This window comes from Octopus bimaculoides, chromosome 10 (assembly GCF_046866305.1).
Source record: "Octopus bimaculoides isolate indiv1 chromosome 10, ASM4686630v1, whole genome shotgun sequence".
Lineage (NCBI taxonomy): Eukaryota > Metazoa > Mollusca > Cephalopoda > Octopoda > Octopodidae > Octopus > Octopus bimaculoides.
In genome coordinates this window covers 46,982,312-46,999,252 of record NC_142937.1, presented here as the reverse complement: position 1 = coordinate 46,999,252, position 16,941 = coordinate 46,982,312, and the positions used below count along the sequence as shown (strand labels likewise).

The window sequence follows — 16,941 nt, the reverse complement described above, 5'->3', positions numbered from 1 at the left end:
CGATAGAGATTGTCTCCATACGAGCAATTAACTCAGGATATTGCCAGGTCAAACAGTCTCAAACTTTTGACTGATGTCAAGAAACAGTAAGCTTGCTTTCGTCGATAATCTCAAGGATGGGTGTCCGCTGTTGTATATTACCGGGGAGTAAGTTTCTGGTGACAAAAAAAAAAGGCAGCAAATTGCTGAAGTAGTTGGTGCCATTATTGTCTGGAAAACGCAAGAAAGGGTGTTGGTAGACGAAGAGCGACTGCCCTACTTGAACATAAGACATAGTATAGCATATTTCGAAACACTGAAATATCGGAACGAACGTCGAGGACAGGGCTTGTTCTGGCGTGCACTCTTTGACAATAATAGTTAGAAGACTGTCAGGATCGGCTGCCTTGTTTGTTTGTTTATTTGGTGTTGACGAAGAGCTTTTCACATGTGACAGATGTGTGTGTGTGTGTGTGTGTGTGTGTGTGTGCTAATGTGATAGGTGGAATAGAGTTGAGTCTCAGGGGAATTTTGGCTGTGTGTGAAATATGCAGCTAAAAGAATAACGAGCTGCAAACGCAGCTTTTATTTTGTTTTTATATATAGAAGTGGGAATGCTACCTATGAGCCATATTCTTCGAAGGGTGAGAAGCGGAATATTTCTCCGTCAGCAAAGATTCTCTTGATCATAGACAAGGCTGAGCTTCAGTTTGGAAGAGATGTGAGTTTGCATGTACGAAGGAATCATTTGCTTCCTTGATGTTCGTTTTGCAAGCCTTTCTATAACAAACAAACGCTTCCCGATTGGTGGTGCTGGTGGTGGGGTGGGATTGATAGTCACAGACAACTTCCTCAAGGTGTTATAGGTAATGTTCTTTGTCTATATGCTGCAGTACAAGTGTGAGAGAACAGTGTAGGTGTTTGAAATTGTTGTCTTCGCTTCTGTGAAGGATGTAAAAGGAGATTACGTAGAAGTATAACTTCAGTCACATGTTTAGCAATCTCGGAGAGAGGTCAGAATGAAAAGTATTTACTGCAAGGAGCAGATGGCACAGAACTGGTTAGGATCTGATCGTTCAAGTGGGAGAAAGGGATACCTCACAGTAGGAAGATGTGATATTTATTGCCTTGCTTAGACATTACTTGCATGATTCAAGAATGAAAACTCGGTAAATTTGGAATCGAGAAAGAAATCAAGATTTTTCGAGAGATAGTTTGTCGGTCAGGAAATGGATAAGTGATTATTCTAGAGAGTTCAATATTAGTAGTATTAGTAGTAGTAGTATGAGGACATGCGCTGTAACAGCGCATCACTGCATCTACCATTTGTTGGTGATACCCTTCTACTGGTGGATGACGCCTTTGCACCACTCAGGCGAGAACCGTCCAGCCCACGGGTCTGTTTGGGTAGTCGTTACTGGCGAGGTTGTTACGAGGTTGGAGTGCAAATCTTTGCTCAACCTCTTTTGCTGCCTTTTACGACAGACAGTGAAAATAAATGCTAGAAGTTTGGAAAATTCAAAGACAGGTAGAGATATGGAATGGAGGCAAAAGAACTGGGAAAGGAAATTTGCAACTGGAATAGCTGAAAGTATTTGTTGTTGATATCTTTTGAGAGTTAGTTAATTACTAGAGATGAAACAATCGATGTGACTTCAAACACTGCCTTTCAGAAGAGGCGAATTAAAGATAGAGGTTGACTGGTTTGTGTTTCAGGGCGTGACGCTAATATTTAAGCAAGATTTGGCTGATATTGTAAGCAGGTCGGATGATCACGTGCAAGATATCCTCATTCTCCCGGAAAGGGTTAGATTTATGGTTTGCACAGACGTTGGTTGGTACGATCAAGGTTGAACTGAAGTCCACTGGTGTTTGTGGAAAAAAAGAATTATCCAGAATGATTCACCTGCGTAGACTTCATTGTTTTACTTTACATTTTGGTGGGAGTGGAAGAAGATGAACCCACCATAGCTCATGGGCTGTCTCAAACCACTACGTCAATCTCTTTGTATGGAATAGCTGGAGGACAGTGGCAGCGAATGGGCTTCTGGACACCAGGCAACAAAATGTAATTTTTTCTCTAGATGTTAAGTCAACCGAATTATATGTTCGTGGTGTTCCAGTGGACACTCTTTCTTTGTGGTCGAACAACTGAATGCAAAACGTCAAAACCGACGGAGGATCCACCCAAGCTATTCAGCATAAACTCGTACGAATCGACTAGTATTGCCCCGGGCAGACCAGTGTAGATGAAGTAATTGACGGCTTTCGACTTTTCCTTTCATCCTTTCGGGGTCGATTAAATAAGTACCAGTTACGCATTGGGTCGATGTAATCGACTTAATCTTTTTGTCTGCCCTTCTATGTTTAGATCCCTGTGGACAATAAAGAAATAAATATGTTGGAATAAACACGCTTTGATCTACATTTTTTTTATTTTAAGGTCAGACAATTAATACACACAGGATGATTGCTGTGTTAATATCATCGAGTAGAATGTAAGAGCATGGCAGATTTGTAAGGATGTCAGATAAAATGTCATTCGGTATTTAGTTTCAGCTCGTTACGTTCCGAATTCAAATCCTACATCGACTGACTTTACCATTCTTTTTCCCAAGGTCGATAAAATAGAGTACCATTTAAATACTGGGAGTCGATCAGATCAGCTAAACTCCCCGCTCCGCCAAATATGAGGCCTAGACACAGTGTCAAAAATCAATATACACAGGCGTACATATACTACATTTTAAATTTCTTCTTCTTCTTCTCCTCCTTCTTCTTTTTGTTCTCTACCTCCTCCTCCTCCTCCTCCTTCTTCTTCTTCTTCTTCTTCTTCTTCTTCTTCTCCTTCTCATCCTCCTCCGCCTACTCCTCCTTCTCCGCCTCCTCCTCCTCCTTCTTCTTCTCCTCTTCCTTCTTCTTTTTGTTCTCTACCTCCTCCTTTTCTTCTTCTCCTCCTCCTCCTTCTCCGCCTCCTCCTCCTTGTTCTTCTTCTTCTTCTCCTTCTTCTCCTTCTTCTCCTTCTTCTTCTTCTTCTTCCCCTCCTCCTCATCCTTCTCCGCCTCCTCCTTCTTCTTCTTCTTCTTCTTCTTCTCCTCCTCCTCCTCCTCCTTCTCCGCCTCCTCCTTCTTCTTCTTCTCCTCCTCCTCCTCCTCCTCCTCCTCCTTCTTCTTCTTCTTCTTCTCTTCCTCCTCCTCCTCCTCCTCCTTTTTGTTCTCTACCCCCTCTTCTTCTCTTCGTTTACTCATCTCTTCTTTTCCCTCCATCTTCTTATTTTCCTCCTCCTTCGTCGTACACACACACACACAAAGAAAAGCCGATTCCACACAGTTTCCCTTTACGAAATTCTCTCACAAGTCATTGGTCGACCCGAACCTGTAGTGCGATTGAACCCGAATCCACTTAGTTACAAAACGATCTTTTTAACTACACAGCGAATGACTGCAGTTATATATATGAAAATAAATCAAAAATAAGTAACCAGTATGAACCTACACTACAAAATTGACGCCATAGTACATCCAGGTTTAGTTACAAAATAGAAATATGTTATGATTAGCTCCACACGAACTCGCGTATTTAATAACAAGAGACGGAGTTACGAAAAATTTCAGCGAAGTCGAGTAGAAAGAGAGGAGTAGTGCCCCTTGTATTTACGAGCTCGTTCGTTTTATACCGACATACCACAACATATAGATGATTGGTTCTTAGCTCGAAAAACGAGGTAAAGCGAAAACAGCGCAAAAAAAAAAGAAAAAAAAACAAAGAAAGAAAGACACAGTGGTGCCGCAGCATGGCCACAGCTTTGAGCTGAAACCGATAAAAGAATAAAGGAATAGAAAAGTTTAAAACTTATTAGTCTTTACCTGTTCTAATAAACAGTTTATCTTCTATTCTTTATCTTTTACTTGTTTCATATATGGATATTAGCGTCAAAGCTCTTATTTAAATTTAAAATTTTATATATATGGATATATATATATGTATATATATATATATATATATATATATATATATATATATATATATACACAACAGACTTCTTTAAGTTTCCGTCTACCAAATTCATTCGCTAAGTGGAACTGAACCCGGAACCATGTGTTTCACGTGTATTTTATTTGATTTCCACTTGAAGAACTTGTTTGGTGTGTGTGTGTGTGTGTGTGTGTGTGTGTGTGTGTGTGTGTGTGTGTGTGTGTGTGTGTGTTTATTTCTTTTTTAAATTCGGTGCTTTTAAATATGTTCGTTGGGACTGACGTAAAGTCGGACAAATCAACTGAAGTTCAGATCTATTTTCTCCCATTAACTACTTTGAAAACACGCCGTAAAGTCAAAAAAGACGTAATTAGAAGCCATGTAAGTTGAGATGTGCCTCTCCCCTCAAATTATTCTCTCCATTCATAAATAACATGCACTAAATCATTCACTCACAGATAAAGTACGTTTTAAACATAAAACCCCGATATGGTCACGGCATATCTTCTGATCACAAGTCAGAAGCTTCTGATCACAAGCATTTGACCACAAGTCTTTTCGATCACATCTACAGTAAACTGGATGTTTAAATACCGCTAAGCATTTCGTCCAGCTCGCCGCCTTAATTCTATTTAAATATCAAACGTAAACTGAATATAAAATAATTATTAAACATGACAAGTATTTTTCTTATTTATCTACGACGCTATCAATGTTTTATTGTTTCATTTTTGTTGATTTTGTTTTGTTTTGTTTTTGTTTTGGGTTTTTTTTTTGTTTGGTTGTTTTTGTTTTTCTTTCCAGTCGATGTAATACGACATTTTTAGGCTGTCCACATTTAAGTGATTGTTGTTTATGTCCAATCTGAACTTCTTGGTTTCAGCCCTTGAATACATAAGCCATTTCCCCAGTTCTTGTTTCGAGATCTTGCTTTAGAAAGTGGGTTAATGTTTGTAATTGAAACAGTAGAAAGAAGGGTGCGTTTCTGCCTAAAATAGTGAGAGAATTGAAAGCAACCGCTTTTAGGTGAAAAAAAAAAAAAAGGTGGACGAAAATGCTTAATGCAACGTTTGAGGAGAATGGGTCATAACCGGAATGACAAGAACAATTCTGATCAACTGTTCTCGTTGGAGTTATTGCCCTTGCATCTTGGTTGTTTTTTTTCTATCATACAGGGAGTTTTGTCTACTAATTGCGTGGATAATTTCAGTTAGTCGAATACTGTCTGCGTTAAATTAGCCTTTGGTAGTGAGTGTCCGAGATAAAATTAGCTTATGGGAAGCTCAACTTCGTATAAAAGATCAAGGATTGTCTTTAGGGTGGGAGTGTGTTTTATGTGCCATCAAATACAGTATGCGAAACCCTACCAAGAAGAAAGGCAGGTGCTTCTGTTTGGTACAGGATAACAGTGGTTCACTGCTTGATAGTCAGGCAATCAGGAGACATTAACTTTCATTCGTTGTTGTCGACGACGAGCATTCAGTTGTTTGATCAGTTGAACTCCCCGAAGTAACGTATAAATGGCTGAATATTCTGCTGACTCGAGTATGTTTAATGTAATTCTCAGGGAGAATCAATATGACCCGATATATGACACAAGCACAATTCATCAAACGGGCTTCTGCACAGTTTCTGGCCAACCAGCTTCATTTATAAGGCTTCGGACGATCCGAAGCTATGACAAAAGATACTTACAGAAGATGCCATAAGGTAGCATTGAACCAGAGACCTCATAATTGAGAAGCGAAGTTCTTAACTACTTAGCCATTCTTACTTCCCAGGACACATTACAGTAATAGCAGGCTTATTGTGTGTCTGCGCGCGCATGTATCTGTGCGTGCGCGCGTGCGTGTGTGTATGTGTGCGTGCCTGCGTGCATGCATGTGTGTGTGTGTGTGTGTATGTGTGTGCGTGATAAACAATATCAGAGATATACAGTACCGACCCAGATTTGAACTCGTGATATCGAACAAGAGTCATGGGACACGAGTCAGTGTTACTACACTTTGTTTAGAAATAAAGGTTTATTGTTCGATTCAGTAAAATGCGCGCGCGCACCACGCATGCCTTGGTAGCTAAACCAAACTCAATAATTATCGAACAATGACAGCTAAAATCAATCTCTCTCTCTCTCTCCCTCTCTCCCTCTCCCTCTCTCTCTCTCTAACTCTCTCCCTTTCTAGAATCTAAATTTCTAAATTAAATTCTTCTCCCTCTCCACTTACCAACTTAACAAGTGACGTGAAGTCTATCATATAATTTTCGCCGATGTAACTCACCACCACCACCACCACCAATACCAATTTCTTCAGAGCTATATATATATATCAATTTAAATAATAAGGATGAAAAATTGAATACTAATTTGATTAATATCAATTTAAAACCAGTGGCCTAGCAAATTGAAAAATCTGAAGATTCAGAAAAATTATATTGCATACATATAAGAGGGATGATCACTAAGTGGACATCCCTTTTGCTAGAAGACGACCACCTACGGTCTCACCACTAAGAAAATATTGTTCTCAAGAAAATTCAGCAAACACCAGATGTCTTAGTGGTTATCCCTCTTATATGTATGTATGTATGTATATATATATATATATATATATATATATATATATATATATATATACACATATATATTCTTTTGTTAATCTTTCGCGCGTAAGCGAAGCAGGGTTACTGTAGTCGCTCGTCTGTCTTTGTCTGTGTGGTTGCAAAATTACAGGAAAACAGCTGAACAGATTTTAACTAAATTTGGCACAAATACTCATTAGGTGAGTGGCTCGAACTCATTAAATTTCGGTTTGATTATCTTCAAAACTGGCGGATGATTGAATTCAAACATTTTGTTTTTGTTTTTGTTTTTTGTTTTTTGTTACATATGTATAAGCGATAAGTAGGGGAAATAACTCTTGATATCATTTTGTTGAAATATGAATTCGTCTGAGATTATATTTAGAATAAATTTTATTTTATACTGTGTGCGTGCAGCGTATTCATCGCCCCTCCGATGCCTTTTCTTTTCTTTTCATTCTTTTACTCGTTTCAGTCATTTGACTACGGCCACGCTGGAGCACCGCCTTGAAGTATTTCAGTCGAACGAATCAATCCTAAGGTTTATTGTTTTTGAAGCCTAGTACTTATTCTATCGGTTTCTTATGATCAGCAGCTAATTTGAGGGAACGTAAACACACCAACACCTGTTGTCAAGCGGCGATGGGGGATAAACACAGACACAGCGACACATACACACATAGATATATATACATATAAACGAGGGGGCTTCTTTTAGTTTCATCTACTCACAAGGCTTTGGTCGGCACAAGGCTATGTTTGAAGACACTTTTCTAGAGTGCCACGCAGTGGGACTGAACCCGGAACCATGTTATATCTAGAAATGGTAATTTAGTACTGATCATCTCCTTTGAAAATTAGATGGATGGGTGTAGGTTGTTCAGGAGGATGTTGAATTCTTCCACAGTGTTTTGAGATTTTGTCCAGATTATGAAGCAATCGTCGAGATATCTCTTCCATGCTTTTTCAATATACTTCCTAAATTCAGTGCTGTATCTCTCCTCTATTTCCTGGTAGAGTTTTTGTTCTAAGAATCCCATCACCTCGACGATTGCTTCATAATCTGGACAAAATCTCAAAACACTGTGGAAGAATTCAACATCCTCCTGAACAACCTGCACACATCCATCCAATTTACAAAGGAGATGAGCAGTACCAAATTACCATTTCTAGATATAATGGTAATTAAAAAGAACACCGCCATTACCACAGATATATATTATAAACACACAGATACACACCAATACCTGAATTTTAAATCGTGCCATCCACCCCATACTAAACGTAACATCCCATACTGCTTAGCGAGGAGAATCTGTACCATTGTAGAGGATCTAAAGACCAGAAATCAGCGCCTGATGAAACTGAAAGAATTTCTGCTCAAACAAAAATACCCGTCACTACTTATAGAAAATGATATTCAGCGGGCTTCGAAAATACCCATACAGCAACTGAGGACACCGCAAAGAAGAGAAAAACAAGAACAAATCATACCATTTATAGTGACACACAATCCATGCCACCAGAACATCTTCAATATCGCTAAAGCAAATCTACCAATCATTGCACAAAGTAAGGAATTGAGAAATATCATTACAGATCAAACTATAACTCTCAGAAAGAGACAACCTAAAAGCTTGAAAAAGTTATTAACAAAAGTAAGGTTTGATCTAAGCAACAAAAATCAAACATTCACTGTGTCTAAATGATAGCCGATGCGGTACATGCCAATTAATTCATACCGGCCCATATATGAACACAAAAACAGGGAAAATATTCACAAACACGAACATGAACTGCAAAAGCAGAAATTTAATCTACTGCATCAAATGCCCAAATTGTGAAGAACTGTACGTTGGCCAGACAGGTAATGCACTATCAAAACGCTCGCATGTGCATCGACAGCAAATTAAAAATCCAGAAGTCCGCCAAATACCACTGAGTAACCATCTGGCAACATGTGGTCGAAAAACTTTTATGATATATCCATTTCATAAACTTTACAACCTGAATGAAATTGAGAGAAAATTGAGAGAAAAGGACTTTATTAAGAAATTCAAACCCAAGCTTAACAAACAATGATCAAATTAATCTTATTTGGGGTTTAAAAATCTTATCCCTATAACTAAAACACAAAAAATCTCTCAAAAGTACTGCTGTCATCATTTCTAAAAATAAACATTGAAAAATGGTTTGGCATCATCTCTAAAAATAGCCAAACAACTACTACTGCTGTCCACAGGAATGCATATAAAAGAAAAAAGACAGCCAGTCAACTACAGTTGAAACATTCCTGTCACATGGGACCTTGAAGACTGCTAGAAAGCAAGAAAGTATACTAGTTCTTTAATATTTAATATTCAATATTTCATTTATTCAATAAGACATTCAATACTTCATTTCATTTTACTATACCTACTATATATACTATATATTTAGTTACCATTACTTTCTGTAATACCATCGACAGGCATGTGTGTGTATTATATAAAAACAAGAATAGAGTTATCTTTTCTTGTATGTTGTTGCTGTTTATCTTTGGTCAACTGCTAGCTGCCTAACTAGGAATTAGAGGAAGATAGAGTAAATATTAAGTGTAGGGAGTTGATAAAATGATACGTTCATTGTGCCTAACATTTAAATAGCAGTGGTGTTGTGATAAGACACTGTATCATAGTTGACATTCCCAATGTAAGCCTTCTTTCAGTTGAATTATTTCAGTAACTGTATTCTGTCTGTGGTCGCCTCTACGTCATCTCCTTTTTACCAACTGACTTTTTCCTACAATATTTTAGTATCTATAATTATCCAAACTAGTTAGAAAGAGAAACATATTGTTGAGAACAATGAATTTCGTTGGCGGTCTCTTATCTCTATTCTAGCTTTCGGTGGCCTAGAAGAGGTTAGAAGGGTCAAGTAGCAAATACATAATTCTGCTTAGCGAAGGCATCTGGCAAATGTAACTGCTGTCACTCACAGAAAAACTATTGTTTTACCGTGAGAAAAGTGCTGTTGAACTGTTAAGGGAAATGGATCTTTTTTAAAACGGGGGCCACATTTTTCATTAACGAAACACTTTGAAACTTGGAACACTGGTAGAATGTGTCATATAAAACATCTTTTTCTCTTAGTCTTCTTTAAAAAAAAAGAAATCCATAAATTATTCCATGTTAAAGTTGTTGTATTTCTGTAATTTCAACCAATCACTGACGTCCATTCAGCCGATATACATTAAGTGCCGACTACATAAACAAACGATTCTGAAACAATTAACCCTAACCCTAACCCTAACTCTAACCCTAACCCTAACCCTAGGGTTAGGGTTAGGGTTAGGGTTAGGGTTAAAGCAAATTTAAAATGAAAAAAGCAAATAAAACGAAGAATCGTTTGTTTATGTAGTCGGCACTTAATGTATATCGGCTGAATGGACGTCAGTGATTGGTTGAAATTATCGAAATAAGACAATTTTTTACATGAAATAAATTCGAATCCAAAAATATTTTTCTGTTCTATAACACAAAATAGATAAGTATACGAAGTTTGAAAGTCTTTCGGTACCAAAAACACTACGTAAAACATTAATGAAAAATGTGGCCCCCGTTTTAAAAAAGATCCAGGGAAATTTGGATATCGAGGATCGAATCCACTCCATGCCTTCAAGAAGTCACTATGTCACTCCCCCTCCAGAGAGGTTCTGAGAAAAGAAAATGAACGATCGAGGAAGAGAAAGAAATGCATGGCTGAGGAAAAATTTTGTATCAGGAGAGAGGATCATTGAAGTATACACGGGACCTATTTATTCAAGTTAGTCTGAATAGTGGTGTCGCTTTGCGTGCCAGAATGTGCAGTCAGTGACTGAGCAATATGGAAAATGAGTTAGCGCGTGCGTGCACGTGAGGGCGAATACACGAATTCAGGTGCACGTATGAAAATTTACTGTAAAATAGGTTCAGGTGAGCGAGTGAGTGTATTCTTAATCCATGATATCGAAGATCTTCCGGCAGGATTACAGTGTATGAAATGTCTTGAAGGTTTTTCAGAAGTGAAATGTGTCTGGCACTGTTGTTGTGTGTAATTGCTGAGGTTAGCAAGAACGACAGTGTAGCATGCTGGAGTGATGCGCGAGATAGATAATTTTCTCCAGTCATTGCGTAACCAAACAGGGGTCTAACAGAGGGAAATTATGTCTAAACATGAGCGCAGAGCATGTGAACATCCGACGTGCATCGAGTCGGGAAAAGATCTGAGCTGAGCTGGCACAGACGTGTTGCAAAACAAGGCAATAGAGGCATAATAGAATTGCGCGCGCGCGTGTGTGCAAAAGGACTCATTGCTGAGGTAGTATGCTAGTGCAGTGATTACAAATACAAAACAGTAATGAATATGCCAGTGACTGAGGCAGTGCTGAATATGCAAGCCAATGCATGAGGTATTAAATACCTTGAAATGTGCAGGAGCAAAAGTGTGGCATGCTGGCTTGTTGTAAAGGACAAACAACTTCCTCTGTGTACACGTGACCGACCTAGAGTCTTACAGAGACGAGTTGTGTCTACAAAGGCACAGGGAGCATGAAAAGAAATGGTGTGGTGCAAGAATGTGACAGTGTCAACATGTATGTGTGTATAAACAATGTGTGCAGATGCGTGCGCAAGGTCAGGCGCCGAGGAAAGGTGCATGCGTATGAGTATGTAACAATACGAACATTTTTAAAGTGAACGAAAAAAAGTCCATGCAAAATATGAATAATAATATAGAACATTCAAAAAGAAATGCATATTAATTTAGTTGTTTGAGTGAAACGAGTCGTCGCGGAATTTGTGCATCACGGAATTTGTACATCGCGGAATATGTGCATCGCGGAACATGTGCATCGCGGAATATGTGCATCGCGGAATGTGTGTAACTCGTAAACAAATGAAAGTGTGCAGTGTAAACAGAAAAGAATAAAATGACAAACATAGCTGAAAATAGTGTCCTTTCTTAAAAGTCTAATGCTGAAAGTGAAAAAAAATGTACATGCAAAGAAAGAGTTGCTAAGAGTCTATATGAGAGTCTTATATTCATGTAAAAGTTCGTAGACAATGCAAGGTCTGTACGTTGGGACGAGACGAAAAGCGTGTGTGTGCCATAAACGTTGCATGTGCGGGCTTACGTATTTTCTTCCAGTTAGTTTCTGGGCATGTAGCTGTCAAAATGACTCATTTATTGGCTTCCATGGTGAGCGAATTCTTTGTGTCAGCAGTGTTGCATTGTTGTGAAGTGCATCGTAGATTGCATTGCAGTATAGTACTTTCAGTTACACGTACTGTAAGAAATGGAACGAGGGGCCATCTTGGTGGTGACGAAGGTTGTCATTCTTTCCCGCTGATTTAGTGACTGTTGATATGAAGAGTGTAGTTCTTTAGTTCGAAGTCAGCAAAATGCAGCAGCATTTAGCATTAGAAAGTAGCAATTGTTTTTAGACGGGGTCACCAGTGTAAACGATGGATGTGACAACTGTTCATGCGGAGGTGAAGGTGAAGGCGAAGGTGAAGGCGAAGGCTGCAATTCTTTAACTTGGAGTCACTAATTGTAGCGGTTAGTTTTCCGTTGCAGTCGAGGGTCACCAATTGTAACGGTTGTTGTTATGGTGTTGGTTGTCAGTATGCAAGATGGAAGAAGAACAGTGATTGAAGTTGTGAAGAGATTTTTATTTACCGTTACTTCTGGTATTTACTGACGTGTTGGTATGTATAACTAGTAAGTGGAAAAGCATGCGAGGTAAAAGGAGTTAATTTCAGCCGGTATGTGTGTACACGATCTCATAGTAGTATATATAGTGAGATATTGTAATGTCACAGAGAAAAGAAAGTGAGTTAATGAAAGTGAGAGTAATGGGATGAAACAACTGCTTCATTGGTGAGTTACCATAGTTGTCTCTTCATGCCTTTTCCTTTAGAGACGGCGTTTTGTTCAGCCGGTTAGTTAGACTCGGTTCTCACTAACTGACTTTGGCTTAAGAGTTCTTGTTTTTATAACTATCCAACACCATTCAGAAGGATAGACATATTGTTGAGAACAATAGATTTCATTGGCGGTCTGTTGTCTCTAGTCTAGTTTTTGGCGGCCTAGAAGAGGTTAGAAGGGTCAGTGGCAAAGACATAATTCTGCTTAACGAAGGCACCTGGCAAATGTAACTGCTGTCACAGAAAAACTATTGTTTTACTGTGAGAAAAGTGCTGTTGAACTGTTAAGTGAAATTTGGTGACCGAGGATCGAATCCATGCAACGCCTGCATGAAGCCACTACACACACACACACACACACACACACACACACATATACATATATCAGCTCATTAAGAATGAAATGATCGATTTTAAATGCACCAAGTTTGACAATCGTTAATTTAAATGTTTTATCCTAACAATTCTTTGTTTTACAACATTGAAAAGTTACATCATCACTTTTAGAAATGCAATTCATGTTGTCTGATTACATTGTGAGCTTTCTCTTGTAAATCAATTTTTGTGAACCTATGGATAAATCAAAAGTTCGGGTTGTGTGGAACCAATACATCCCAGACAGCTCGAAACATCAGTGAGGTGTTTGGCGAAGATGTGGCGAATGAGCGCACTGTACGTCGATGGTTTGAGAAGTCCCGGTCTGGTGACTTTACTCTTGAAAATCAGCCCCGTGGTAGATCTGAGACCAACGTAGATAATAATGAGCAGGAAGCTGTAGTGGAAGTGGATACATCTCAACCTAAGCGTGAGTTAGTAGCAAGGTTTGATTTCGATTCCAACTGTATTGGATCATCTGAAACAAATCGGTAAGGTAAAGAAGCTGGACAGGTGGGTACCACACGAACTAAATGAGCATAAAATGACATGTCGTCTTGAAACCTGCTGTTCTTTGCCCTCACAGCATAATAAAAGCAAGCCATTTTTGCATCGTATTGTTACGCGTGATGAAAAATGGATTCTTTTCAACAATAGCAAGTGTTCTCTACGGTCGTTGGATAGACACGAAGTGCCAAAACACAATCCCAAAAAGAATATTCACTAAAAAAAGCTAATGGTGTCTGTTTGGTGGCCCAGCACTGGTGTCATCCACTACAACTTCATGAGACCTGGTAAGTCAATTACGGCAGATGAATACATCAACCAGTTGGATGAAATGATGAGTGAACTTTCAATTAAACAACCGAGATAGGCCAATAGAGACAAGCCAATTCTCTCGCAAAACAATGCTCGACCACATGTTGCACAAAGAACGCTAGTCAAATTACAGGAACTGAACATGAAAGTACTCTGTCTTCCACCATATTCACCAGACTTTGCACCACCTGATTATCCTGTTTTCCAGGCATTAGACAACTTTTTGCAAGGAAAAAACTTCAAATCTAAAGAAGATGTAAAAACAGCCTTTCGTAATTTCATAACTTCTTGCTCTCCAGAATTATTTGCTGCCAGCATCTATAAGCTACCGATAAAATGGCTAAATTGTGTTGATAATTTAGGGGCATACTTTGATTAACTGCATTGCTTTTTGCTGAGATAAAGTAAAATAAACTTTCAGTTCAAAATCGGACATTTAATTGTTATACCCTAGTTATGTTTATTTATCATTCACTCTACCTTGAATTGTGGCACAATATGGACAGACTTCAGAGTATCGATGAACTTTTATGTAAATGTATCAACTTGAAGGATAAACATATTACAATGGATAATACCAAGTGGACTTCCCCTTTTTCTCTCTCCTGTTTCTCTCTCTTTTTCTTTTTTCTTTGTGATTTCTTCGTTGTAATATAATCTTGGGAAAGAATATATTTGCGGCTGAAGATAGCTTTAAACCATCCTGTCTATCTATTATATACTCATATAATGATGCAACGACGGTTTGTGTATAAAGCTTGAAACACGTGTACCGCGGAATCCTTTGTGTTCTGTTTTAATTTTACGTTTTTTAATTTATTCTATCACCTCGGCCACTATCTGGCATATACAGGTGCTTATATATATATATATATATATATATATGTATGTATGTATGTATGTATGTATGTATAAAATTAATAATCATATATATTATATGATTATATTAAGGAAGCAAGGGCGAAGCACTCAGACACTACCGGAAAACTCCCAAATATACACAGATTGTATGTATGTATATATATATATATATATATATATGTTCAATGATTTTCTTTGCTTATGTCTTTTCTCTCTTGAAAATTATTTCTACTCTAGGCCTTGAAAAGTTTTGGCAGGAAGGGGGCTAGTTGATTACATTGATCCCCAGTGCGTAACTGGTACTTATAAAGGACGAAAGGCAAAGTCGTCTTCTGCGGACTTTGAACGCAGCGGCAGACGTAATTCCGCTAAACATTTCGGCCGGCATGCTAACGATTCAGCCATCTCACCGCCTTAACTTGTCTATCTAAATCATGACTTGTGATAAAGCATTAAGTTTTTAGAATCATCTGCGTATCGATATGACTCTCAAATGTACAGCTATGATACACAAAATAGTAAATAGCTGTTACCTCCTGTTCGTCGTTCATAGTTCTATGTTATCTACTCAATGATCTCGTTGGAATAATCACTTTTACATTTTAAAGAGCATTTATAGATATAAGTAACGAAAATTTGGGGTCGATCTTGATGCCGATAAGGAAGCATTCATTGTTTTTACCAAGTGACTTTCAAGATAAGAATTGTGTAGAAGAGTGTGATGGCTTGATAGATTTGTTACAACGTCTAGGAAGAAATTTCTTTCGCATTTTGCTGATTTGTTTAGTTTTCAGTTTAAATCTTGCCGCGGTTAAGTTAGTCTGTTATCCGATCTAGTGCCAATTCCACGTTTTATGGAACCTTAACACCCCACTCACAACGCGCGAAATCAAATAGCTTTGAATAGCGGAGGCCACTGCAGTAGCTACAGGAAAGGTAGAAACCGAAGACAGCACATCTGTGAGTGAGAAGTCGGTGTGCGTTGGTGAACGACATGATACCAAACGACAGAACAGCTTTGCATAAGGTCCAGGAGGTTTAGGTAAATAATAATAGCAACATTTCAGATGTGGGAGTACTACTCCATTGCTGGTCATACGCAATTTTGTTCGTAACTGTTTGTGTTTGGGGTATATAAGGTGTCACTGCGGAGTAGCGTCTTTGACGGAGGAACATGTCGGGGGGTCATCCGCCTTGATCTCCACCTGGCACCCAACTTTCACCTATGGCTACAAGTAGCTGTTTACATACAACGGCAGCTACACTCCTAGTAAACCGCTCCGACTGGCTAAAGCAAATGAGGGTAGCGAATGGGTATGTAACTCTTGGTAACATAAGACTTGCCTACCTATGTATGTGAAAATTGGATCCGGTGGACTCTGCGAAAGAAACCTTCATGGATAAACAAAGAAGAAGGCAGCTGCAGTAACACATTGTACAGTGCAGAGAGCAAGATAAGGCAAGCAAAACATTTTGGTCATCTACTGCATCCGTCTCCATCTCCCATCGTTTTGTTTTGGTCTTGATACTGGACGAGAGAATAAACCTGGACCATTACATCCTACCTAGAAGTATATATCTTCGCTATCCAGGAACGTGAGATAGCTACTAAATACCTGATAAACAAGAGAGGCAAAGCTACCACAAAATTACATTGTGATAAAAACAAAGAAAAACGCCGGCTCTGCAATACAGTGTGGAAGATATCACCCACATCAACAGCAAATATAATGGGATCTTTTTAAAATACTGAATAGCTATGAGGGTCACCCGAGTAAAATAGGAATCAAAGGCGTCCACAAACAAAATGTGATTGAGAACTCCTGATTTAATTCATCGGAGGTAGGGGACAGCTTTACGTACGTTTTAGCATCACTTTAACCTTAACAATACTGCATAGTCCTTCTCGTCGTCGAAGCTAAGATAAACGTTGTTCGCTTTTTACTAAATATGAGAATATAACCATGAAATTATTTTTAATTTCTTGAAGTTATCTCCCCTTCGCATTCAGAGTTGCTCGCATTTTTCGCGAGGTTATTGTTTTCCTTCTCTTTCTCGCGAGAGAAATTTTAATGAATTAAGAATTCATTGTCTACGGCATTCAGTTCATCTCAACTGTCGTTCATATATATATATATACATGTATATGAGACTAAGAGGTGGGTGGGGGTGAGTGAATGGGGAGGAGGTATCGGCGTTAGAACTGTGTGGACTGGTCCCTATTTCATCGATCTCGACAGTTGAAAGACAAAATGTTGGAGAGAGAATTTTTTTTATTTTCTAAAAACGTATGAAAATAGAAAAGTTTTCTCTTGTTAATAATATAAACAAGTCACTCTTTTAATAGGCAGCATAATTTATGTAACTATGTTGTAAAAGTTCCTAATAATAAAAGAGTAAGTCAGTA

General features: G+C 38.4%; 1 protein-coding gene across 1 annotated transcript; it reads left to right on the top strand.

Moving 5' to 3' along the window:
• Nucleotides 1–7,679: 7,679 nt before the first annotated feature.
• LOC149133698 (uncharacterized) lies at nucleotides 7,680–8,243 on the top strand. The gene has a single exon (XM_089358226.1). It carries the CDS (start codon nucleotides 7,680–7,682, stop codon nucleotides 8,241–8,243), a length of 564 nt encoding a protein of 187 aa, XP_089214352.1.
• The last annotated feature ends 8,698 nt before the right edge of the window (nucleotides 8,244–16,941 follow it).

Excerpts from the sequence above, each read along its gene's own strand:
- LOC149133698 (XM_089358226.1), top strand. The coding sequence starts at position 7,680 with ATGAGCAGTACCAAATTACCATTTCTAGATATAATGGTAATTAAAAAG.